General features: G+C 43.4%; 1 protein-coding gene across 8 annotated transcripts in view; it reads right to left on the bottom strand.

Annotated features, from left to right (window-relative positions):
- Positions 1-27,476, bottom strand: part of SNAP47 (synaptosome associated protein 47) — a 115,643-nt gene that overhangs the window by 57,799 nt on the left and 30,368 nt on the right. The window contains exons 5-8 of one of the 8 annotated variants that reach the window (XR_007772840.1): positions 19,192-19,352; positions 17,389-17,436; positions 17,130-17,248; positions 15,124-16,317 (exon numbers count right to left, since the gene is read on the bottom strand). The exons of 2 other annotated variants lie outside the window; for them this stretch is intronic. Coding sequence is in view for 4 of the 6 variants with exons in the window: in XM_050942689.1 (XP_050798646.1) it covers positions 26,102-26,248 (147 nt within the window). In the remaining 2 variants the exon portion in view is untranslated. 5 more of the 8 variants (XR_007772839.1, XM_050942693.1, XM_050942694.1 and 2 more) reach the window with 5 other exon arrangements.

The raw sequence follows: 27,476 nt of genomic DNA, 5'->3' as shown, positions 1-27,476 counted from the left end.
TAAAAAGGGTTACACATCTCAGGGGAAAGAAAGGTCAGATAATACCCATTAAAAAGCACATGTCCAGAGGAAACTTCTCAATAGAGCAGGAACAAACCTGTTTGCTGGACAATGGAGAAATGGAAACTTCCACCCAGGGATGAGTCGCACAAGATGACTTCACTGAAGACTTACCTCATGGATCACTCTCCCTTTTGCATCTGTGAGACTTGAAGAGTTACATGGCAGCGTTTTCAGATAAAACCTGTCTGGTGGAAGGAAACAGGGTTCTTTTTAAACAGACTTGTGCCTGAAGCAAGAACTTTGTCCACCTGGTAAAGGACACCCTAGCTGCTGAGGCTGGGATAAGCCTCAGAAGCTGAACCTATAAGACTTGATTATGTTAAACAAAAGTTGTATAAGATAATAACTTAAGTTTGTCTTTGTCCATCTGTGTCTTTAGTATCCTTAGTATTGTGCAAATATCTCTTTTCATTTTCATTTAATTAACAAAGCCTACATATGTTTAATACAGGATCGGACTGAGCATTGCTTTACTGGGTAAAAGAGAGATCTAAAGAGGACTGACCTAGGGGTTAATTAGCAGAGCAGTTAGCTGGTGTGTCTAAAGATCCACAGCGGGCACTGGGTTAAGTTCACCATTATTGAACTGTCTGCCCTGAAGTGAGACCCATGGGGAAGGCTTGTGGCCATGGCTGACCTGACATGTATTTGAACCAGCTAGCCCTGACGGGCTTGATGCCTATTCACTCCCGTTTCTCACATTGCTCCTTCTTGGTTCACTCCGGTGGCAACCTATCCTTACACCCTTGCTGCATGTTCTTCCCTACACAGCTCTAAGGCAGTGGCTTAGCCAGCGGAGGGAAGAGGGGGAGCAAGGAAAAAAAAAGGCGCCACCCGCTGCGGCACTTTTACGGACGTGGCAGCGCTCTGAATCTTCAGTGGTGGGACATTCGCTTGCTCCGCAGGTCTTTGGCGGCATTTCGGCGATGAAGCTTCAGTGCCGCCAAAGACACAGGAGTGAGGGTCCCGCTGCCGAAGTGCCGCCAAAGATGCAGAGCACCGCCCCATCAGTAAAAGCGCTGACTTTTTTCCGCTGAAGGGTGAGTAAAATTAAAAAGGTGCCACTTATGCTTGGTGGGGGAGCAGTTGCTCCCCCGCTACGCCACTGCTCTAAGGCCTGGTCTACACTAGGATGGGGGGATCGATCTAAGTTACGCAACTTCAGCTACGTGAATAATGTAGCTGAAGTCGACATACTTAGATCGACTTCCCATGGTGTCTTCACTGTGGTGAGTTGACTGTGGCCGTTCCCCCATCAACTCTGCCTGCGCCTCTCGTAACACTGGAGTACAGGAGTCAACGAGAGAGCACTCGGGGGGTTGATTTATCATGTCTAGAGTAGATGCAATAAATCAACCCTCGCTGGATCGATTGCTGCCCGCCGATCCGGCCAGTAGTGTAGACATACCCTAAGACAGTCACTCTGATGGTACTTAGGGAAGTAAAGCTGTTAATTATTGAAGCTGAGCGTGGCTCTCGAGTGGCCCAGCGGCAGCCCATCTGCTGGTGGTGAACACAAGATGCATCCAGGGGGAGAGTCATAGAATATCAGAGTTGGAAGGGATCTCAGGAGGTCATCTAGTCCCGAAGAGTCCCCCTACCTCAAACTTTCCCCCCTTATTTATACATTAGTAATTGAATGCCATGTCCCTTAAAGAAAACTTGTTAAGCAAGTAGTTTCAATGGTCAAGCAAGAGGTTCCTTCTGATTATTGATTAACCAGGTGTGGGTTTTTCCAGAGTTTGCAGCCTTGAGACCCTGTTAGACACATTCTTGAGGGGACATCCTGCTCCTTTAAAATGCATGTATCAGCAACTTCAACACAATTCTTATCAGGGAGGATGCAGGGTCAAGCTGCCCTTTCTGTGGCACCCAAACCCCGCTCCCCTCCTGCCTTGGTTAAGCTGAGCTTGCTGCATGGCCACTTTACGGTCTGCTGACTTGGCTGCTTTTAGCAATAGGCCATAGTGGCTCCAGGCACTTTACTGGTTTGCTGACATCTCCCTGTATGAAGCCAGCTCCTGTTTAGCCGTAAACATGAATCAGAGCCAGTGTGCAAAGGTCCCTGTTGCATTGTGCATTCTATTGCACTGCAGCAAATCAGTTTGACAGGCACCACAACATATTGTCTTGCTGCAGCTATGGGGAGCTTCCAATTGGTCTTTGTCTGTAGGTTTGGCTTAGAGAAACCTCCCACTGAATTCCTTAGGGATATCCCAGAATGCGTTAGAACATTTAGCATTAGATGGGTGAGATGGAAAAGAGCTATTACGTTGTTAATTATTATAGAATTGTATGACCAGAAGAGAGCTCAAGATGGGGTCTAGTCCATTGTCCCTGCGCAGAAGTAGGATTAAGAAACTGTCACGTTGAGCCCTACCAATAGATAGGTAACAGCTTCAGAGCATGCTGCAAAGCCACAGTCATCCTTCCAACTTTCAGAGCCCACTGCATACTAGCAATGGATCCTACACATTGAAGGTGGAGCTGGTGTCTCATCATGGTAACACCTGGGGGCCCTCAATCAGGGCTCAGGGCACCACTACGCTAGGTGTGTACATGCATATAACAAAAAGGCAGTTCCTGCCCCAAGGGGCTTATGATCTAAGTAAAAGATGAAAGACAACAGAGAGATACAGGTGGATTGGGGGAGTGCAAGGTGACAGTGAAACGGTTTTAATCCATGTGATAAGCAAGGTGAATCAGCTGCTTAAAAACTGTTAGGTATTTTGTGGGCATCGTGGGAGCGGCGAGTTTCAAGGAGAGATGTGATGGAAGATAATGTAGATACCTGGCGGATTTTTACAGGGCACTCTTCCCTGGTGTAAGGGATGGCCTGAGAGAAAACACAAAGTACCAACCCAGCAGGGAGAGATCGGCACCCCCTATCGAATCCTCAGCATTACTACCTGCAGCATGTAGTCCCTGGGAGCCACAACTGCTGTGAGGGGTGAGCTGCAGGGGACTCCTGGAGACACGAGGCATGAAGTGTGTGTAACTTAAAGTAAAGGGGTAGCCTACTTCATTTTATACCCATGTGATTGTTGCTTTTCTTTGTCCAGGCTCACTGCCAAACCCCTTTCTGTGTAAGTCACACTGGTTTTGCATACCCACAAAATGCCAAATCAGAGCATGTTACACTACTGGCTATTGGCCACACTTGCACCCACCTTCTGATCAACTTACACCCAAGGTATAATTTACAGCACTGCTGAATTTGGACTAGTGACATCCAGGAGGCTGGCCTCTGCTTACTCCATGCAGAACTGGGTCCCGATATTTAAACCTGTTTTTTAATTCCTAAAAATAAACGACATTCTCATCAGGTTAGTGCCAACATTATTATAGGTTTTTCAATGGATTCCACACTATGCCTTCAGTTGCAACATTAAAACAACCAGTTCGAAACAACAAGGATAATTGCAACATTCTGGTTCAGTGGTATCTTCCAGCTCATATCAAGCCAAGTTACTGTAAATATATCAAAATACATGGGATGCATAATGAATACAGCAAGGTCAAAACTAGAGTCATGAGGATCTATTGCTAATCATAGAACAGTAGGACTGGAAGGGACATCAAGAGGTCATCTAGTCCGGTCCCCTGCACTCATGGCAGGACTAAGTATTATCTAGGCCATCCCTGCCAGGTGTTCGTCTAACCGGCTCTTAAAAATCTCCAATGATGGAAATTCCATAATGTCCTTAGGCAATTTATTCCAGTGCTTAACCACCCTCACAGTTAGGAAGATTTTCCTAATGTCCAACCTAAATTGCCCTGGCTGCAATTTAAGCCCATTGCTTCTTGTCCTATACCCAGAGGTTAAGGAGAACATTTTTTCTCCCTCCTCCTTGTAATAGCCTTTTACGTGCTTGAAAACTGTTACCATGTCCCCTCTCAGTCTTCTCTTCTCCAGACCAAACAAACACAATTCTTTCAATCTTCCCTCATAGGTCATGTTTTCTAGACCTTTAATCATTTTGGTTGCTCTTCTCTGGACTTTCTCCAATTTGTCCACATCTTTCCTGAAATGTGGCACCAGAACTAGACACAATACTCCAGTTGAGGCCTAATCAGTGCGGAGAAGAGTGGAAGAATTACTTCTTGTGTTTTGCTTACAACACTCCTGCTAATACATCACAGGATGGTGTTTGCTTTTTTTGCCAGAGTATTACACTGTTGACTCATATTTAGCTAATGGGAGGGACTTTCATAGTATGCTACAAGGGAAACATTGTATCCTCTCCTCCTTTGCACATGTAAAGAAAACCAGGGTGGGAAATCAGACTGTGCAACATACCATAGAGTCCAGGATTAGTGTAACATACTGTCCAAGTGTGACTTTGTCCCCCTCTAATGTCTGGAGTATTAATCTGCTACAGCTTGCAAGGTAATGGAGCTGGTTTTAAGAACAGGAAAACACAACATTTGGAAGAGAGGGAGCTGCAACAAGAAGAGGCCAGAAAAATGACCCTTTGAGAGCTGTAGCTGCTTGACTCTGACAGATTTAAGGGGCCATACTCAAAAAGGCATGTTGGGGAAAAAAACAGTTCCTGCAAGATGCTACTCCTGCACTGGGACAAGGGGGTCCCAGAAGAGGATGCTCCTGTGGAAAGAGGGGCTTCTGTGTACAGCACAGTGTTCCTGTATCACAGGTACACACAAAACCTACTCTTACCAGGTGCTGACCCCTTCTGCTATGCTCACAGCAGCTGATAGCACTTAGCACCTTGCAGAAAAAAAAAGCCCTTGTCAAGGGTCAGCTGTGCACTCACGTCATGATATATGGAATCACAGTCCTTTTAAAATAGAAGGCATCTATTACTCAGAACAGCTATATGCTGCGCACACAACTTCACAGACAACGTGGACTTAAGGTTGCATGCACTCAGAAGCGCCTGGGCTCCACCAAACATGAGAGTTTAATGCCTATTTCGCAACACAGCTGTGCCACCTTAACGCTGCCCCTTTGGATCTTATTGCCATTCCACTGGGGACAGAGCTGAGGTTGCGTGGCTTAAACCCACTGCATCTCACTCCAGTGCATCAAGACGTTTTTGATGGAAAACTGGTTTTTCAACTAAACGAACGATTTTAGAGTCTGCTTTCCATGAAAAAAAAATTGATTTCCATGAACAAAAAATTGATTTTTCATCTAAGAACATAACATCCAAAATATTTTGGCCAAAAATGGAAAAAAATGTCACACAACTGTCTCCTAACCTCATTCTTCTGGACAGGCTGGGCTCCTTAGCCAAGCTACATTTCCCATGATGCATCATGGCCATGGACTCGCAGGATGTCACACCTCCCAAGTCCACCAGGGGAGAGCGTGGTGCCTCATGGGAGATGTAGTCTGAACAGAGAGCCAAACTTATCCAGGAGAATGGAAATACAAGCTAACTCAACTACAATTCCCTTGAAGCACTGCAGCAGATTTTCTGAATCAACATTTTTTTGGTTTTCAGATAAAACATTTCGATTTTTGAATTTTCACAGAAAATTTTTTTAAAAATCCATTATAAAAAATAAATGAAAATGCTTTACAATGTGCAGTAAGAAATACATCACACTTTAGATACCATATATAAATCTATGCGTGGGGGCATGGAGACTAAAGCATATGATATTCTGTGTTACTTATTTTGAAATAACTGATGTTTTTTCCCCTGTTTCCTTCCAAAATGAAATGATTTGTTTGTAACTCTTGCTGAGATTTGCGCCATTATAAGATTTCCTATGATCAGGTTGAACTATATGCTCCTATGTGATCTTGCTAGATTCATCCAAGCCATCAGCAGTCTTTTTATGGCCAGTGTTAACAACTGTAACAGAACACTTCTAATCATTTGATGGGGTTTTAATATTTCAGAAAACCTATGGATTTCTTTTTTTTTTTTTAAACAGGAGGGAGAATTTTAAAAGTGTCATAAATTTATATTGTGCTTGTAATAGACTTTGGAATTAATCAAGGTATATTCTGTGAGCCTGAAATATTAATTTTCAAAATTCTTAGCCCCCCCCCAAACACACTTTGGCATCAATCCTCTGTGGTGCTGAGTGCCTGAGCTTTCATTAGGCCTTACTCATATGAGTGAAGTTTGGGGGATCAGTCATTTTAATGGCAGAGCTGAGCACCTTCAGATGCTATTAAAGGACCTGATATTGCAGTCCTTGTACCTGTATGGTTTAGCAGGGTGGTAAGATGCAGGGTGGTAAGAATCATTCCAGTTTGTACAGCACCCAGCGCCAGGGAGACCCACTCCTTCAGGAGGCCTTTTGCCGATACTATAATATAAATCCATATTTACTAAGAATAATAATTAGCCCCTCAAGGGATCAGACCCTTAGCATCTGAACTGAAGCTCCATCAACCATGGTTTTCACCTTTGGCACTCCTTCCTCTCTTGTGCTTTAATGTTTCTTTTTTAACCAACCTTCCCCCCTCCACTGCAGCGTATAGCTATGAAGTGATGGAACAGAACTAGTTCTGAAAGTATTTTCTAGTGTATCTGGAGACTAGCGTCTCTTCACCTTAAAAGCTAAAATTAAAATCTTATTATAATGAAAGTGACTATAATCCTGGGGGAACCACATACCAAACATTAGCAAAAAACACCTTCTTAGGCATGCAAGGAAAATCATAAGGGAGAAGGGCATCTGTTATTAACATCCGAGTGCAAATTCTTTCCGCCTGTCATGGGCAGAGAGTCAAAAACCCTTCAACTTCTGCACAGCACTCAAGAAGCTGTAACATAGAGAGGACATTGTAAATACATTAAGTGACTTTCCATCATGGCCCGTATAGATGATATTTCAAAATCTCCCATCCACCAGTGCTAGAAAGGCAACTGGGGATGGTGGTTCAACTGACCACGTTGCATATTCCAGCAAGCGAGACAGAGCTGTGGAATGGTCTAATTTCCTGAGCAAAAATACATAGCGAAGCAGATAAGATCACTTATCAGAGCAAATGCAGCTGGTATATGGAAAGGAAAGCTAGAAGCAAAGGAGCAGAAATAAACCACCTTGCCAGCAAAAATGGCCTTTGGTCAGAGACCGAGAACTAGACGTTTGACAAACGTATTCATTGAGAGGCAGCGTGGTCCGATGGACAGGGCACTGAACTGGGACTTAGGAGCAGGGTTCTGCCATTAACCTGCTGAGCGAGTCTCTGTACCTGTTTCTCCTCCCACCTTTTGTCTGCCTTGTCTATTTACTTCTCAGTGCAGGGGCTGTCGCTTCCTATGTGTTTGTACAGAGCCTAGCAAATGGGCCTCAATCTCAGTTGGGGCTTTTAGGTTCACTGGTAACATAAATAATAGCACTCTTCTGTGTTTGCTGGAGGGGTTCCCAGCAGTGCTTGAGTCCTAGCAAAAGAAGAGCCTGAACTCACTTTTCCTTTGGAACCCTGCAGAATACCATGAACCCTCCCTGCTCTAAAACAAGGGGATGAAATAACAAAGCATTGACAGCACCTCAGCAAAACTCTAGGCAAAAAAGCCCTGCAAACTTTAAATCCCCCAGAAATTCGTAATCAAAGGGTAGAGAAGGCAGTGAACTTCTGTCCCAGGATCTATAATCTAGTGTTTGTTTGGTAGTTACAGCATTGCTAACGCCAAGCATTCAAAAACCCTAGTCAGGTCCCCAAAAATCACAAGTAGCTTAAAAATATTGGGATTTTAAATAATAATAAATAATAATAATAATTAGTTTGGGGTTTTTTTATTTGCCTTCTAGTCTTTCAACCTCTAGGGTTTATGTTTTCAAGCTTTTCTCTGCAACCAGGATTAAATATGGACTTAATTGTTTTAAATGGCAGCTGAGATTCTCACATCATCCCATGACTCCAGGAGCAGAGACTTTAAGGAAAATTCAACATATCATGAGATCTGTGAGGAAACTGCGAGCTGGCAACACAGTAGTTAGTAAAGTCTGCAAATGAGTTTCAATAAATGTCCTTTCCTGCTTGTAACTATAGAAAAAACTATATTTATATCTAAATTTGGGATACATGTTTGTTATGCTTTTATTCAAGCACAAAAGAGAAATTTTTAGGAGGTGAGAAAGGAAGATGTCTATTTATCTATAGCAGGGGTTCTCAAACTGAGGGTTGGGACCTCTCAGGGGGTCGTGAGGTTATTATGTGGAGGGGGGGGGGGTCGCAAGCTGTCAGCCTCCACTCCAAACCCTGCTTTGCCTCCAGCATTTATAATGGTGTTAAATATATAAACAAGTGTTTTTAATTTATAAGGGGGGGGGTCGCACTCAGAGGCTTGCTATGCGAAAGGAGTCATCAGTACAAAGGTTTGAGAATCACTGAACTATAGAGCTGGGCAAAATGTTCTGGACTAACAGTTCATTCAATGAAAAATGCAGTTTTGGTTGAGCCGAAACAATTCACAAATTTGACGTGAATCGTTTTGGCCATTCACAAAGCAGAGAAGAAGGAAGGGGGGCTGCTGACCTATCTCCTAAGCTTTTGTGGTTAGTGCAGTCACCTGGGATTTGGGAGACCTAGGTTTAAATCAGAGGGGTAGCTGTGTTAGTCTGGATCTGTAAAAGCAGCAAAGAATCCTGTGGCACCTTATAGACTAACAGAAGTTTTGGAGCATGAGCTTCCATGGGTGAATACCCACTTCGTCCTCACTCTGGAAAAGGCCTGAAATGGACTTTTTTCAATTCACCAAAAATTCCAAAAAAACTCAGATTCAGTTTGAACCATTTCCACTCCCAAGAACTGCCACCAAACTGAAAAATCAATTATTTGACCAGCTCTAGACTATCTAAGGTATGTATCTGACCTGCATTACTGTGGTATCTGAGGGCCTCACAATATTTAATGTATTTATCCTCACAACACCCTTGTAAGGTAGGACAGTGCTATCATCCCCATTGTACAGATGGGGACTGAGGCACAGAAAGACTATAGAGGCCAGATTTTTAAAGGTATTTAAGCATTTAAAGATGTACATAGGCACCTTGTGAGGTTTTCAACATTTTCATTAATGACTTGGATAATGCAGTAAAAAGTATGCTTATAAAATGTACGGATGACTCCACGCTGGCAGGGGTTGCAAGCACTTTTGATGGTGGGACTAGAATTCAGAACAACCTTGACAAATTGGAAAATTATCAACACTATGAACAATCAACAAGATGAAATTCAATAAAGGCAAGTGCAAAATATTTCACTCAGGAAGGAAAAATCAGATGCACAAAAACAAAACAGGGTTATAGTGGATCACAAATGGAATATGGATCACAAACCACATGATGCAACTGATGAAAAGGTTATCATCATTGTGGGGTATATTAACAGGATTGTTGAATGTAAGACATGGGAGGTAATTGTCAGTAATATTCGGCACTGGTGAGACCTCAGTTGAAGTACTGTGCCCAATTTTGGGACCCACACTTTAGGGAAGATGTGGACAAATTGAAGGGAGTCCAGAAGAGAGCAACAAAAATGATAAAAATTTAGAAAATCTGACTTCTGAGGAAAGGTTAAAATAATTTGCCATGTTAAGTCTTGAGAAAAGAAGGCTGAGGAGGGACCTACTAACAGGTTTCATATGTGTCAAGGGACCTTATAAAGAGGACTGTGTCAATTGTTCTCCAAGTCCACTGGAGGTAGGTCAAGAAGTGATGGGCTTAATTGGAAGCAAGGCTGATTTAGGTGAGATATCAGGAAAACTTAACTATAAGGATTGGTAAGATCTGGAACAGCCTTCCCAGGGAGGCTGTGAATCCCCATAATTGAAGGTTTTAAGAACAAGCTGGATAAACACCTGTCAGGGATGGTCTAAGTTTCTCTGGTCCTACCTCTACAGAGGGGGCAGGACCAGATGACCTCTTGAGGTCCCTTCCAGTCTGATATTTCTATGATCCTGTAAGATGATGTTTGTGGCAGAATCCTTACATCTGTGCAAAGCTCCATAGCCTTTAACAGGACTCTAATGGGCACCAGGGTCTGCCTGTGCAAATCCATTTGAAGGATTGAGCCCCAAGTCATTAAAAACCATTAGCTATTCCCATATCAGAAACCTTCTGGTAAACTGAAATGTATTTCATGTGCGAGCAATTCTGTCTTTACAACAAAACACAAGCTAGAGCTGGTCAGAACTGTTCAAACAAAAATGGTTTGCACTGAAATTTGGCCTTTATCAAATAATGGATTTTTTTTTTTTTTGGCTTTGCAAAACTTTTGTTTGTTCGTTTTAATGTTTTGTTCTTCAAAAAAAATCAATGGAAAATTGCGGCTTGAGTCTATTTGTTTTGTGACAGACAGGCAGACAAGCAGACTGATGGATAGAACCACGTTATTTTTCATATTGCCACTGTGTAACTTTTAATTGCTTACTTAGTGGTTCCCCCGCCCCCCAACTTGGAACTTTATGTTTTCAAATGATTGAGGTTACAAAGAGAAACGTTCTGTTTCTGTAAAGAAGTTCTGCAGAAAAACAGGTGATACAAACCACAGCAGGATAGACAATGCTTTTGACTTTGCCAAAACACCCATAGAAATTATTTCCTCCACATTTTCCACAATAAGCTCTTTAAAAAAAAAGGAGGAGGAGACCTCAGCAAAATCTCTCTGTTCAGCATATAAACAACTCGGATGCTATGGGCAGATGTTCAAAGGTTCTCAGAATTGGCTTAACTGTTCCCATTTGAAGTCAATGTCCCTCCTGAGCACTTCTGAATATCCTGCCCTACGTGACCTCCCCCTCAAAAACATCCCTCAGTGAAGAGCCAGATTCTGATTCCCAAGCACATGTGAATAACACCTTACTCCATGAATATTCCCATTAAAATCAATGCGGTAACTTACAGAGTTTGGCCGAGATTCTCAAAGGTGTTTATGCCGTGTCAAAGGGAGTTACGCGCCTAAATGCCTGGGAGGATCTGGGCCTTAGATGCTACCCAACATGAGTAAAGGGATCAGAATCTGGCCCTGAGAATAGAGATGGACCAGATCATCTGGGAATCAGAAACATCTGCAGCAGTGAGGGCCTCAAATGTCCCAGACACATACACTGGCCATTGTACTGTACCAGCAGCAAAGAATCCTGTGGCACCTTATAGACTAACAGACGTTTTGGAGCATGAGCTTTCGTGCGTGAATACCCACTTCGTCAGATGCATGTCATCTGAGGAAGTGGGTATTCACCCACGAAAGCTCATGCTCCAAAACGTCTGTTAGTCTATAAGGTGCCACAGGATTCTTTGCTGTTTTTACAGATCCAGACTAACACGACTACCCCTCTGATACTGTACTGTACCACACCTTCGAAAACTAACAGCCAGCAGCATGTGGTGGAAAACAATTCCATCCTTGAGGAAAACCTTTCACATCCACCAGCAAGGTTTTCTATATAATGTGACCAGCAGAAAAACGGGCCAATTATTTCCCCTCTCTTATTTGTGGTTTCCCACCTGACTTGTGGTGGTGAAGGTCATTCCTGGTTTTTTCGTAAGTATCAATTTGTTTCCCTTTTCTTTCTCTCTTTCCTTCCTAGGCATTGGCTCTGGATGATGAGCTAGACCCTGCGGTCAAAATTGCACATTCAGTCTTGCAAAAACCAAAGGCGAGCAAAACTGGAGATGCACTGGATTGGCTTAGATATGTGCAGACGTAAGGCGGCCTTGGGAAGCCTCCAGTGACCTGTGGGGAATTTACCACCTGTCATTATGGAGTTCAAACTCATTTATCGTCATCATGCCCACAAGGACATCGACTGGAAAGAACTATGCCATAGATTAGGAAATCTGTGTGTGATCACTGCGGGCTGAAGGGAGGTTTAAATCTGGAAAAGGGCCTGCTTGTTCATTGTCCAGCGAAGATGATTGTGTAGTCAATTGGTCTGAGCCTAGAGCACTGCTGCCTCGTTCCCTGCAGTTACTGCGTGGTCTCTAGTCCATGAAGCAAGCGGGGGGGAGGGTTGCCATAAGAGGAAGAATGGTCATATGGTTATAGTAATAGACTGGGAGGAAGCAGAAAGGGGTTCTGTTGCTGTTTCTATAGGACACTTCCTACTTTGGGTTTGATTCCCACCCGTCACCTCTTTCCCATGTGCCCTGGGGCAAGTCACTTTATGCCCCTGTGCCTCCACTCCCAGGCTGCAAAATGGGTATAACAGTGGTTCTCACTCCTGCGAGCTGGGTCCAATAAGTTATCCCGGTTTGTGAGGTTGTCTAGTGAGGGGTGCCATAGAAAAGGCTGCTCAGAAAAGAAACAAATTCTGTATGCAGGAAAAGATGTGGAGGGTGCATAACTGAATAGTGAGGATAGACAAATATCGAACACCTGCCTTATTCTCTAAGCATCGTCTGCCCTTTTCACTAAATGAGGCCGGGGTCCTGTGGACTAAGTAACCAGATCCTGTATATAAAGATGATCATAAATGATATGCATAAGAGGGTGACCTTTAATATTTGCCATGTTTTGCCTTTTGAATGCAATCTTAATGTTTTAAATATCATTTTTCATATGGAAAATACATTGATTTGTGCACCATGGGCTCAGTCCCACCCCTATTTCCCAGATTTTAAGTGTCAGTACGGACAGGTATCCAGACTACTCCAGGTATTCAGTGTTCCTTCTTGATGGGTGGGGAAGGTTTATGAAATTGTTTTGTAACCTGGCAATAATCCACCTAAGCCAAGTTCCAGCTATCACGTTCCTACAGAAATTTCCTTGAAAGATGCTGAATGAGAAATCAACGGTCACAGTTCAGGGCAACTGCACCTATGCTCCCCCTCTCTGATACAGCAAGGGCACCTACTCTAGCCTCCCAGCTTCTCAGTTATCACCTCTTTAGGGTGGAAACCTGCATCTCTCTCCCTCCAGACCAGATGTGATATCCCAGGTCTCGAATCCAGATCTGAGAGTCCCCAGACAGCAGCTGCATCCTGACCTCCACCCAAAGTCTTCTGAAAGCTAGTAGGCCGAGTAGCTAGTTCAACTATACCTCAGCCAAGGCACGACTCATGGGAGCCTTGATTGGAGGATTGCCCAGCTCCACTGATTGGTCCAACCATGCTATTTAAGCCAGGAGGCAGCACAGGAAAATTTGTCCGAGCAACAAGGTGATTTCCTATTGTGCCTGCATTGGACCCTGCTTGTGTCCAGAGCCGGCGCAACCCATTAGGCAACCTAGGCGGTTGCCTAGGGCACTAACATTTGGGAGGTGGTGACTGGATCTTTGGCCGCCCTGGTCGTCGTCGGTATTTCGGGGGCGGGACCTTCCGCCGCCTCTGTCAGGGGCACCATTTCAGGGACAGGACCTTCCGCCACCTAAGGCACCAAAAAAGCTGGCGGCGCTCCTGCTTGTGCCCTACTGCTGCACCCCACCCTGTTCCCGATTCCTGCTCCACTCCTGAGTCCTGCCTCACTCATAGACTCATAGACTCTAGGACTGGAAGGGACCTCGAGAGGTCATCGAGTCCAGTCCCCTGCCCTCATGGCAGGACCAAATACTGTCTAGACCATCCCTAATAGACATTTATCTAACCTACTCTTAAATATCTCCAGAGATGGAGATTCCACAACTTCCCTGGGCAATCTATTCCAGTGTTTAACTACCCTGACAGTTAGGAACTTTTTCCTAATGTCCAACCTAAATCTCCCTTGCTGCAGTTTAAGCCCATTGCTTCACCCCTGCCTTCATTTCTGTTCCCATCGTGCTTAATCCTCGCCTCTCCTCCAGTTCCTGCCCTTACACCTCACCTCCAGTTACCAGTCCTGGCTCTGATCCCGGTCCCCACTGACTCTGGCTTGACGCCTGGCTCTGGCATTTTGTATCTGACCTCGGCTCTGACCTGCAGCTTTGATTCCTGGTTCTGATTCTGGCTCGACCCCTGGTTCTGGCAATTGGAACTTAAACTAGTGCCGAAGCTTGACTTTGTTCACCAGTCTGGATATCTGCTCTACTCACTCGACTTGACTCCTGCTCTGACCACTAGGCCTGACCATCTACCTCCTCATCCACAACAGCAGCGTTTCTTCAGGCTACACAGCCTACACAGTTCCCTGCCTACACCATGAATTCAACAGCTAGTCAGCCTGCAAAAGCAGGCCTGCTTTGCTTTCTCCTTAGAGGCTACGAACAGGGTAATTGCCAAGAGGTACATGATACCACAGAACTCCATCTAAGCAAGCACAATGTAATGCTTTTACCTTAAGAATCAGAGAAAACATTAAAACAATAACAGAACCTACACACAAGCTGATAAGCTTACCAGAGATCACTCCAACTCCAGAAAGAGCTCTGGTAGGAGTCTGTCCTTCAAACCCCACAGAGGAGTTTTTCTGTTATTACAAGTTCATAAAAAGAACAAGAACCCCATGAATTGGAGAGCCATTCCTTTATACACTTTGGGTCGTTGATCCACAGAGGCAATGCCAGACAATGGTCCTTACCTCAGGGCAAAGCTTCAAAAGGCTGGAGCTTTGCATAACCGTAGGAGGTCATTTGCATTCCCCTCCCCTTAGGTATTTGCTAGGACCCCCACATAACTTTGAGAGGCTCATTGTTTAAATTAGTCCTTTGATGCTCATAACACTTCCCAAGGCTTACTTTGGTTATGTCTTCCCCAGAGAAAAGTTAAGAACATAGAATGGCCACAGTGGGTCAGACCAACAGTCCATCTAGCTCAGTATCCTGTCTTCCAACAGTGGCCAATGCCAGGTGCTTCAGAGGGAATGAACAGAACGGGTAACCATCAAGTGATCCATCCCTTGTTGTCCCTAGCTTGTTTGCCAGAAGCTGGGAGTGGACACCATCCCTGTCCATCCTGGCTAATAGCCATTGATGGGCTTATCCTCCATTCATTTATCTAGTTCTTTTTTTAACCCTGTTATAGTTTTGACCTGCACATCATCCTCTGGCAAAGAGTTCCACAGGTTGACTTTTGTTTGCTTTAACTCTGCTAACTATTAATTTCATTGAGTGACCCCTGGTTCTTGTGTTACGTGAAGGAGTAAGTAACACTTCCTTATGCACTTTCTCCACAGCAGTCAAGAATTTATAAACCAAATTACATACAATCCCACAATAACACATACACTTTTTATTATTAATAGAATGGACACTGAAGATACTTAACTTAATAAGGCAATAAAAATTTTCAGGGACGTTGCTGTATCTTTCACACCAGGGTTTAAAGGAAGTGAGGTGAGAAGGGAAATGTCAGAATGGAAAGCTGGGAATTTGTACACCAGTGTCATAGAGTTTACATTCAGAAGGGACCATTCCATCATCTAGTCTGACCTCCTGTATCTCACAGGGCATAACCACCACCTAGCACCTGCACACTAAACCCAACTAAGCTGAGTGATAGCAGAATTCTGGGGCCTTCTAAATTTGGCTTCCCAGTGGAGGAGAAATCAGTGACATAGAGGGTGAGGTATATTCTAAGTGTAACTTGCTTTACACACACCAGTTCCGAAATGAGACAGTCAAACAGCACACCAGGCAACCCCTTCTTCTAGGAATCTCAATCCAACACCAATGTCCAGTGAGCAACTCTGCCTCAAGAAATATTCAGAGCAGAGCCCAAGTCAGAGACCGAAGCTTCCCACTGCTACACCATTCCATCTCTCCCAAAGCCGCCAAGTCTAGGCAAATCTATGTGTAACCCAAAATCCAACACCTTCACCTCATGGCTTCACAGGAGTCAAAACTCCTTTGCAAACTAAGAAAAAGAAATTGGAAGATTGTGTAACAGCGCCACCCACTGACACCTGCCACAACACACACAAATTCTATCACTGCTCTCCACCCTTTTGAATTTCTTCCATTTATTTTAATTTTGCCTGGTAAATAAATCAGGTGAGGCAATGAACAACTCCTAATATTTTTGCGAAGTAACACTGTGTTAATACATCCGCCTTTCAACACAAACCCTTCTCCCGGGAACTAGTTTTGCACTGAGTCGAACAATACATGAGAATCTCGTTAAATACCAGGGATACAGGAGTCTTTGCTAAGTGAGTGGAATGTCTTTCAGGGGCCATATATTTTGATTTCCCCGCCTTACGTAGACAGGTGCCAAAGAGTTGCATGAAGTTTGAGGAAAGAAGAAATGAAAAATAAACTCAGAAGAATGGCTGTTAAAGGGAAGAGTGACCTTGCAGTTAAGGTGTTAACTTAGAAATCAGGAAATCTGGGTTCAGTTCCTGGCTCCGGCATTGGCTTGTTGAGAGAGTTTGGACAAGTCAATTCAATTTTCTGTCTCTCAGCTCGTCATCTGTAAAATAGAGATTATTATTGTTTATATTGCAGTAGCACCAAGAGGCCTCGACTGATATTGAAGCTCCATTATGCGAGGTACTGTACAAACACATAGTAAGAGAATTTCTGTCCCATACAGAATTTAAATAGACAAGGGATGTCCTATGACCCCCCAGTTAACTGATGGAGAACTGGGGCACAAAATTCTCGTGGAAGATCACACGAGGCGTCTGTGGCAAAGCTAGGGATTGAAATCAGATCTCTAGGGCCATAGTTACTTAAAGTATAAGCCCAGCCTTCTTCTCCCAGTAGCTAATACTTTCCTACCTCATTGGGGTGTTTGTGAAGCTTCGAGCTGATCACTGAGATCAACAGTGAGATCATTGGGTGGGAAGTATTATATAAATGCCAAGGACAGTATAAGTCAGATCCTGAAATTATAAGCAATAAGCAACAGCTGACTAAACTGTTTAGGATTTTCGCTATCTTTCCATTCATTGTATGAGCTGCAATACCCATATCTATGCCCAAACCGTCAGAGTAGGCAGCACGCACTAATTAGTCTTCAACAAAAATTAGCTGGCTAATACCATAAGTTTCAGCTTGGGGAAACAGTGTTTGAAGATTTAAAAACAAAATCTCCCCACCCCCAACCTAGTGAATACAGGAATTTAAAATAGCACCAGGTAATGACTTTACATGATCAGTCGCTTCTGGTACAAACAGCACCAGATTTCAGGTGCTGGTTATTGATATATATATATTTATGTAGGAAGATGGAGAATTGAGTTGATGCCCTGGGTAGCACATGGCTATGGCAGAATTTACCATCCATGAACATCCTCTAGCAAGTGGTGAGGATACAGAGCTGGGGGACTCCCAGGAAACTCTGTCATTTATTTTCTTTCCTCCTCTCTGTTCTTCTTCCTTTCATCTAGTCTTTGTGTCTGAGGAAGGAGAAACCAGATAAGAAGTGGCATTTAACACATGAGATGTGCCATGGCCATGGGGGTTGGACTCCATGCTTCCAAGAGGAGAGTATGAAGGTTGAGGGTCAGAAACAGTTCTTAGATCGTCTGTGACTCACAGAGTTCCTTGTTTCCTGTCACAGAGCCACAGTCTGAGAGATGTAGTTCTTCATTACAGGACAGGAAGGATGAAGTTATGGACAAAAATACAACACACAGGATCTGATTCTCATTCACATTAACACCATTTGCAATCATAACTGTTAATCCCATGTTACACAAACAACTGAACATATTTCAAGGCAGGTCTACTCTAGAGGCACTACACTGGTGCAGTTGCACAGATGCTTCCGTAGTGCATCTGGTGAAGACGCTCTGCGCTGATCGGAGAGCGCTCTCCCATCGGTATAATGACTCCACCTCCACGAGAGGCAGAAGTTATGTTGGCGGGAGAGCATCTCCCACCGACATAGCGTGGATGTGGACAGCACTTAAGTCACTCTAACTTGCGTCGCTTGTGGGTGTCTTTTTCACAACCCTGAGGGACACAAGTTACTGTGACTTAAGCGGTAGTGTAGACCTGCCCTAAGAACACAGTAGAGAGCTGGAATTTAGTAAAATCAGCTCTGAACTGGAATCTCCTTCTCAAGTCTAAAATATGATGGAAAAATATACTTGCAGCAGGATCACTTCCAATGGTCATGCAAGGCATGCGTATCTGACTGTTTCCTGGAAAGCGTCTAGTCAGACAATATACTGAGTACCAAGAAATGAAAGAACTAAAACTTAGATTCTAAGGTCAGAAGGGACCACTGTCATCATCTAGTCTGACCTCGGGTATAATACAGGCCATAGGACCTCCCTGAATTAATTCTTCCTTGAGCTGGAGCAGATCTTTTAGGGAAAAGAACACCCAGTCTTGATTTTACAATTGCCAGTGATGGGGAATGTGCTGCAGTTCTTAGTAAATTGTTCCAATGGTTAATTACTCCCACCTGTTAAAAATGTACACTTTATTTTCAGTCTGAATTTATCGAACTTCGGCTTTTGAAGTCAGTCTGGAATAACCCAAGGAGAGAATCAAAACTGGCTGGCACTGTGGGCCTCCCCAATCTGGAGACCTAGATTCTAAGCCTGGGGTAGCACTGACACACTTTTGGACGAGGGGCAAATTGCGCAGATTGACGTTTTCAAACTTGGGTGTCCAAATTTAGACATGCATCTAAGGGGTCTGATTTTCAGAGCTGCAGGTCCTCTGAAAACATCCGTTGGAATAGGTGGTGGATTCTTCATCACGTGGAGTCTTTCAACCATACTTCTTGATTCTGATTCTAGATGCCTTTCTAAGAGAGACACTCCAGCTCAACAAAGTTATGTGCTACTTCCAGGAACTACTTGGGAAAGTGAGTTATATTGGAAGTCAGGCTTGAGGAACTCAGTGGTCCCTTCTAGCTTTAAAACTGATGAGTCTGTGACAAAGCAGAACATTTATTCAGAAAACTACAAATTTAGATGCCTAACTTTAGGCACTGCCTGTGAGGATCCACAGGTCTTGAACCTGAGAATACAAGCAACTGCTGCATCCCCAACACCACCCGATGGCTCTTCTAGTGACCAGAGAATTGGGAGCTCTAAGGCCTTACTCTCCCCACCCACAGCGACCTGACTGGAGGGGCTCCAAGGTCTCTGATTGGGCCGGGTACATAATTTAAGACAGAAGGAGATACAGGAAGTTGTCTGTGCAGAAAGGCAGATACTGTCTTATTGCTGCTACAGACCCTGGCATCCATTATCTGATCCCCAGTCTCATCCCTGGTTCTTGACTTCAACCCTCCTGGTTCCAATCCCTCAACCCTGCCACCCTGGTTTCTGACTGCCCCGACCCTAGCCTACAGCTCTTTGGCATTCAACTCAGCACCAACCTTTGACTTCAGCTTGTTTCCTGATGGCCCTGGCTCCTGACCTGCCCATTGGCCTCTGGATCCTGACCACCATGCTGACCCGCAGGCCAGACAGAGCACCCATGTCTGGCCTCCCACAGACCCTGACTCCCCTCGATCTCTCTGTGCCTTAGTCACACCATCTGTGGAAAGGAGACCACACCTTTGAAAAGTGCTCTGAGACGGGCAGCTGAAAGTTGCTCTATTAACTACTATTCATATGGCCGTGGCACCTACAAGGCTCAGTCAAGGAGCAGGGCCCCATTGTGCTAAGCACTGTACATACATACATACACCCCCCCCCACCAATACAACATATATTTATACATTAAAAAAATTACAAGTTTGCGGTTTGGTTCTGTTTTTAACTAGACCTAACAGGCTAGGGGATGGTCATTCCTAAAGCAGCCTAATGGAGTCATTTCATAAGGAGTATTAGGGCCTGAAAGTTATTTTATTTAACACTGTTCCCTTTTCTGCCTCTGGCACATGGGGAGTTGGCAAGGCTGCACGCGCTGAACGGAGGTGCCGTAATGGAAGGGAGACCTTGGCACCGCTACCTACCCGCAATTACCTTCCCTGTCTCTATCTGTGACTTCATGGCCGTAAACAACGTTCACCACCATATAAAGCATTAAATTAAAAACACATGCAACGTGGAACAAATCAGAACATTTCCGAGTAGGCTTCCCTCCCCCCACCACCCTCAAAACCATAAGTCAACAGGACTAAAGAATTAATTCTTCACAGACGCTCCCACACTAAGCCGATAGACTCTTCGCCGCTCTAGATCAGTCCCACTCCGATAAACATTCATTTTCTAACCCCCCAGGTGCTGCCTGTGGACACGCTTAGGACAGAACGCTCAACTGAAGAGCTGAAGGATAGTCTCTAACACTTCGGCAATAAAGGTAGAAAAGATGGTCTAGTGGGCAGGGCACTAGAGTAGGCTGCAAAGGACCTCTGTTCAATTCCTCACTAAGCCTGATCTTTGGCAAGTCACTTAACTATTATGTGCTGCCCTTTGACCTTCTGTAAAATGGCGATACTGGCTTCCCTATCTCATAGGGTGTGGTCGGTGAGAATAATACCCATTCGTGGTTTCAAGACCCACAGATACAATGCTCATGTAAATACAAAGATGGGTCCTGCCTTAATTGGGTTATGGAAGCACTTACTCAAATGAGATTATTAATCTGTATTACCACAGCTCCTAGGAGCCCCTGGTCAAAGACCATTGTGCTAGGTGCTGTACACGCAGAACAAAAAGTCCCAAAGAGCTTACAGACCAAGTGTAAGACAAGGGACAACAGATGGACACAGACGGGCAGGGGAATATAAGGAAACAATGAGACAATATTGAACAGCATGACAGGCAGTGTTTTCCGCACACCACCAACCCAACCACTGACAAGTTTTTTGTAGGCTCCATTGTACTGGGCAATGCACAGTCCCATAGTAATAGATCATAAGCTCTTCTGAGCAGAGACTGCCTGAACGGATGTGACACACAAGGAAACTATTACTCCATTTTACAAATGGGCAGCTGAGGCAGAGACAGACAGAGAGAGCCACCTTCTGCGCCGGTGACTGGTCATAAGTAACTCACCCAAGGTCACACATGGAATCTATGACACAGTCAGAAATTAAATCCAGATCACCCATGCCTCCAGTCCAATACCTTAACTACAAAATCATCCTTCCTCACTCCATCCCACTCCCAGCTGCTGACCTTCTCTGAAGCAATCTGAGCCTATCTCCACTTTCCCATTAGACACCAGGGCTTCCTCCCTTTCCCCTTGACATCTCAAGACTGCTTTCTACCTCAACTCCCTCCTTGAGCTCCTGTCATGACTCACTTTCCTAAAGCTTCCTTAGAGAGTGTGGTCAGGAACCAGCCACAAAGGAATTAGTACAAACCGGAATTTAAGATTAATTCTGCTTCCCTGCTATGGGAAATGCTCCCTACATCGCAGGGGAAACCCCTACACCCCTTCCATGCATTACTCAAACCTCCAAGGTAACATCTTGATGGTTCAATGGCCAGCAGATAAGCTGTTATCTGAAAGGATGGGGGGACGGTTTCCAGCAGCACAGCTATTTCCTCTTGTAGGCGTTCAGATATTGCAACATGGAACAGTCACCCCATCTGGGGAGGATCCATGTCTAGTATGTAGGTGTCACAGCCATTTGGAAACGAGCCAGCATAAAGGCTAAGCAGCTGGCTTACAATGAAACCATCCAACAGCAACCAGATTGGACTGTTACATCATTAAACAAATGCTGCTCCACTTAAAACAGGAGGCAGGTTAGCTGCAGTGTGAACCCAGGTGCACATTCCGTCTCCAGCACCCTAGACCTCTCACAGCTGCACTACCAGCCTTGCTCATGCTGGGCTCACGAGCAACTTTGCCACGGTCCAGAGAGCAGCCTGATGGATGAAACCCAGCAGATCGTTTGTGTGGAACTGACAGCTTCTGTCCACATCGTTAAGGGAACATTGAAAGAACCCTGCTAGGGCAGAGAAACCATGCGCCTGGTCCAGACCCACTAGTTCCCAGGCCTCATGAGCTAGGCTAGCCAGAGCTTTTACTTGACAAACACTAGCGGTTGAACTTACCATTAGGCCAAGTTACGAAATTATTTTTCTTCACCAGGCTGAGGTTTGACATAATCCACACACGGTGAAAAGCAAGTGATGCTGCTGCTATGTTTTGCTATATTAAAAATGAATCAGGACAGTGATTTCAGCCAGTGTCTCCCTCAGCCAATGTTGTCATATGCAGCCTCAACAGCTGTGGGCAGACTTACTCCATTTCCTTCTACGGAGAACAACTTGGTGTTCTCAGAGCATGTAACCTTGGAAACACAGTGAGCTGTTGTGAGGCTCTAATTAACTGCTTGCAAAACTCCCTGCGATCCTCAGATAATAAGTGTAAAGTGTTGTGCTTATTACTGTAACGTTTCATTGAATCCATAGGAGTAAAATTAGTTTCTACATGAAAGCCGCAGGCTGTGGCTATATCCCGAAATCACTCAGTATGCCCAGGAACTTGAAAGCTGACTATTTATGCACCAAGCAATTAGGTAGTGTTCGAAGCGTGGTTTAAAAACCCGGCCGAAATAGAACAGACTCTTTTTCAGACTAGAACCCTTATTGTTCGATTATTGTTCTCTATTTAGATTAGGGATTTGGATTCCATCGTCTTTGGCATTGTACACTTAAGAAAAGAGTGTGTCTGGCCCCAAAAGTTTACAATCTATAAGGCACAACTTTTTAGAAATGTTTTAGACTATGTACAAAGGTTATTTCACTGAAGAATAAAAAAAATTACATTTCTTTTATGCATTGACCGCTGTATCTTTTCTCCTGTGACTTTATTATTTGCAATTTACATTAATTTTTGAAAAAAAAATGGCATTTTTGTCCAACATAAAAAACCTCTCTCACTGCTGGCAATGACAGCAGCTCAAGCGGCTCTTTTGTTGTTAGGGTAGCAGAACCTGATCAATAAAAATACATAAATCAATAATAATTAAAAAAAAACACATGCCAAGTAACCGTTCAAATAATTGAAAATTTGAGTACTGAGGCAGTTCTCCAGCCCACTGTCTAAGTATTCAGGAAGGTTCTGGGCATTACATCTGGGCAGAGTCTGCTCCTGGGACAGACTATTTGTTAGAATATATATATAGTGCAGATTTCCCCCCACAAATCCTTTGAATGGTCAGAAAGTGACGATGGCTGAACTCTGTATGGATTATGGTTCACTGTCAGGTATTTTTGCTGTTCTTTGGGTAGGAAGGAAGAGACCTGCAGTAAAGTAAAACCCTGAGGGTGTCTGAACAGGCTCGAGTGTTGCTTTAGGGATTACTGAAAAAGAGAGGAAGTAGAGATTTCCAAACTGCGGTCTAAAGACAGCTGTGATACACAGAGCATTTGCAGGTGGTCAGAAAAGAGCTACAGCGAGGATGGAATTGAAATGCAGAACATGAGAAGAGTGTGATTGACTTTTTTCCAAATGAGACAACACATTTATCGCACTAAAGAGACCTAAATACACATCAATTACTTTCCCATGTGAGCAATCACTGTAGTTGCCACAGAGATGTTATGTGATTACAAATGGGAGGGGAGGTGGCTGTAACTGGGTGGGCAGGCCTCCATGAGAGACACAATTAGTGGTCCATGCTACCAAAAAGACAATTGACAAAGCCCAGTACAAACAGAACAAAAAAAAAAAATTCACTATTTCAAGGTATTATTTTAATAAAAGTAAAGAACAAGTTACAGAATCAAAGTGAATTCCTGGCAGATGGAATTCAGCTAGACACAAAATGTACAGATCTAAAACTTTTTACTCTTATAATATTAAGGGTTTTTTTTGGCATGAACATGTTAGACCAAGGTAAACTACCGCATACAAACAGTAGTGAATTAAATGCCATAGCTAAAGCATAGCAATAAGTTATGACACAAAGAATGGTAAACTCAATCCAGTTAAGTGCAAGTTATTTGTTTTTGGCAACCATAGTCGAATTAATTAACGTTAGGAATCAGTTCTAAATCAGCACCTGGTCCAAATTTCTTCACACCAAAATGTGCATTTTGTGCAAAGTGTATTTCTAAACAAGTTTCATACAATAAATCGTTTTGTAAACATGTTTTCTCATCACATTAAGACAACAGTTACTTGGGATATTTCAAACTAAACCGGATGTGTGAGTTACACTGTGATACATTCTTTATGTATTTCATATAGCCTAAACATTACTACATTCAGAAATACTGAACAAGACACCAATGCATGCCAGTAACAGCTCAGATAGTGAACAAGTGACTTGCAGTGCAAAAAAACAAGACACTCAAAAATTATCCAGCTATTACATTGGAGAGATGTGCACTATATTGTTTTCAAGACTATTATCTCTAGGTCATTTCCCATATTCTGCTTCAATTGTAGTCCATATTACTCTAAAATGGAACAATCCCATGGCAGTTATCAGTGGGGTCCCCAGTTCAAAACTTCAGCTTTTAAAAAAGATTTTATCTGTAAAGTTACATGCTGACAATTCACTATCAGCTTATTATAAAACATTTTGAAATGACAAGGTTACAACAGTTTTCTTTAAAGCAAAATAACTAGTGAGCTGTAGTAGAGAAAACGAAAAGGGTAGTGGTAAGCAGAAATGAATCCCTGTCAAGTTCTCTGCTACAGGCTATCTGGAACCTATTCTAGACAATGGCTTTTATGGTAGGAGAGAAAAGTATACATTAAATCGTGTTTAACTGATATAAATTACATCCAAATTGTGAACTATGACTAAAATCAACGATGATAAAACAATAATAATAGTTTAGCTACATTTTTACAGCCACTCTCTTTTATTTTTGAAAGACAATGAACTAACCATGTAAGACTGGCTTTGAGAAGAAGTCTTGTCCCCACACATCTCATGATTTTTCTTTTAAATAACTGGAAGCGGGAGGGCTGTCTACCATGTTAGTTTCCATTAATACCAAGCGGCACACACAACATTTATAGTATTGATCAGGAGACACTCAATCCATAGGTCTGCAGTACAGCTACTAGGGTTTACATGGTCCCCGTGCAGCTCTGATGGAGTTCGTATCTGAGCAGTGCGAAGAGAACACCAATCACAAGTGTATTCCTCGGAAAATGAAGGAGTGCTAAGCAATTTATGGACCTGAGCCTCCCAGCATCCAGGAATGGTTACGGAAATGATATCAGTCATACCATGGAGAATCTGTGCCAGGTCATCATCAGATTTCTGAAGAGCTAAAACCTTTTAAGGACTTCAGCCAACCAGAGAGCATCTTATTCCAAAAATCTCATTATACATAAGCAAGGCTCTTTATGTATACAAGGTACTCCACGTGCTTTCAGAACAGACTTGTGTGCTTTAGGCAATCCTACTAAATCATCTCAATGACAGTATAGTGAACAACTAATCCTCTCCTGTACTTTTATTTCTACCACTGGTCATTCAGTATAAACGACAAAGCAGCTGCAATTGATCATCAAAGGATCAAGAATTCCCTTTTGGAAAATGAAAGTCTCCACTTTGCTTTGACACTTATTTTCAGTAAGCTACTTAAGTAGCAGGACACTTAGCCTGTGGCAACACTCAACTGCCCTCCTCACCGAGTGCAAATCTCACTAATTCACAGATACAGTGTCCGTTTCCATTTGCTTGCCAAAGATTTCACAACCAAAAGCTGTGGCAAGCTCTTGTATTACTAAGACTTCATTACATAAAACCTTTACTAGTACACTGTGATAGGAATCTTAAAACTACACTTGTACAATAAGTGAACTAAGTTCTTTTATCGTTAACAGTTAGGCATGTTCACTCAACCACTAATCAGTAAAATTCAGCAACTTGTAGTGGGATGCCTGGTGCTCAGTGTGAATTGGCCAACTTCTACTCTACCTCCGGTTTTGGAGAGAACTTGCAAGAATTTGGGGTACAATTATCTGGTATAAAGACAATTCATTGCTCCCTCATCTTCACTTGTTACGGAAAAGTTACTTTTCAAAAGCAGTAACTTAACATGTAGCATGGATGTCAACTCAGATGAAATCACAGTATTTTATATTTAAGGATCTTCTGTAGCAGGAATTTCGCAGTTGTCGTTTCCTCACAATTAACAGTTTAAGCCTTTTTAATTTTAAAATGCCTTTAAAAGTTATCCCAGTCTGGAAATGTTTCCACATTCCTTTCCCCACAATCCCCGCCAAAGTTCCACAGCAACATTCAAGACAGTATTAGAGATGGCTCCTGTACAATCAGAAAGTCTATAAATAGTCTGTTAAAGAAAAAATTGCACAATCCCTCTGGTTATCATCTTCGCTGGCTCATATTGGTGCTACGTTAGCTTCTTCATTCTCCGGTTCTGCTTGTCAATATTCAAAGTCGCCCGGTCTACAGAGGTGGTGATGACATCAAGAACTTCGTCCTGTCTCTCCAGTTCTGTGTCTGTTTCTAAGGCGAGGCTCTTAAGTTTCTTCAGGATCTGTCAGAAGAAGAAGAGATCAAGAGCTTTCGGTGAATGGCCTGGACAGACTTTTCAGTTATCTTCAGATGTGAAGAGCAACTGTAATATGCAAGTTTTGAATAATCAGATCCTACCTCCATATGTCCAGCAAAATGACAGGGCTAAGATTTCCACCATTTAATATTACAGTGCCCCAAAGTGGGCTCAATGCCTGATGGGACATGCAGAGATAATCTAATTGTAGACATGATGTAAATGGGGCTAGAACAACAGAAAGGACGGAGTGAGTAAGAGTGAGGGTTAGAGCAACAAGGTTACACTGTTTCTCAGTTTAGGCATTTGTGCTTCTAGCTGACTCAGTTATAACTGTAAAAAGCAACAAAGAGTCCTGTGGCACCTTATAGATTAACGGACGTAATGGAGCATAAGCTCACTACTTGTGAGCACTACGGAAGTAGAGAGTCTACAGGGACAATTTGAATGATCAGCACTGAGAAGACATTCCACTTGTGCAAAAAGTCCCAAGGTGGCTGCAGGAGAAGCGGACAAAGAGGGCACTAAAATGGGAATAGTCAGAGGAGCGAGAGAGGGGTCACACAGTGAAAGTTTGTATTGAATATTTGGGTAGAGTAGAGTTGAATAGGTCTTAGAAGGTAAAGGGACCAGTTTAAGCATGATGCAGTGAAGTAGGGGGACATGCAGGGATCTGAAGGGGAAGGAGGGTAACATGGTCAGAAGCAGTGGAGCAGGATCATATTAGATAGATGGGAGGGGAAGAATGTGGGTGTCAGGGATGTCAGAGAGACTACTTTGGGGTCATCAAGATGGGAAATAACAGATACACTGACTGCTACACTATCCCAGGCCACAAGCAAGAGGCCCACTCAAGCATTATATTACAAATAAACCAGTTAACACTACACTTAGCAAATTACCACTCCCTCATGTAACCATAAGCAAACACCCAGAGAGACTGCAAGGTAACTCCAGCGATCCTCTTTTATGTAGTGTTTGGAAAAGCCCATGAGCGTTGTTTTAGATAAGGAAGAAGCATCTGAGGTAAGTGTGAAAAAGCCAAATCAACACAAATTTAAGGCCGGAAGGTCCATTAAGATCATCTGCAATGACCTACTAGGCCTTTACCAGCTCTAATTTCTGTGATCACATATGGCTAACCCCCCAGATGGAGATCCAAATGGCGAAAGAGAAAGCTAAACTTCCTTGTGTGAACCTAGTGTGAACCAAA

This window comes from Gopherus flavomarginatus, chromosome 2 (genome assembly GCF_025201925.1).
Source record: "Gopherus flavomarginatus isolate rGopFla2 chromosome 2, rGopFla2.mat.asm, whole genome shotgun sequence".
Lineage (NCBI taxonomy): Eukaryota > Metazoa > Chordata > Testudines > Testudinidae > Gopherus > Gopherus flavomarginatus.
Note: the sequence above shows the minus strand (reverse complement) of the source record. Positions and strands in the feature narration are given on the sequence as shown.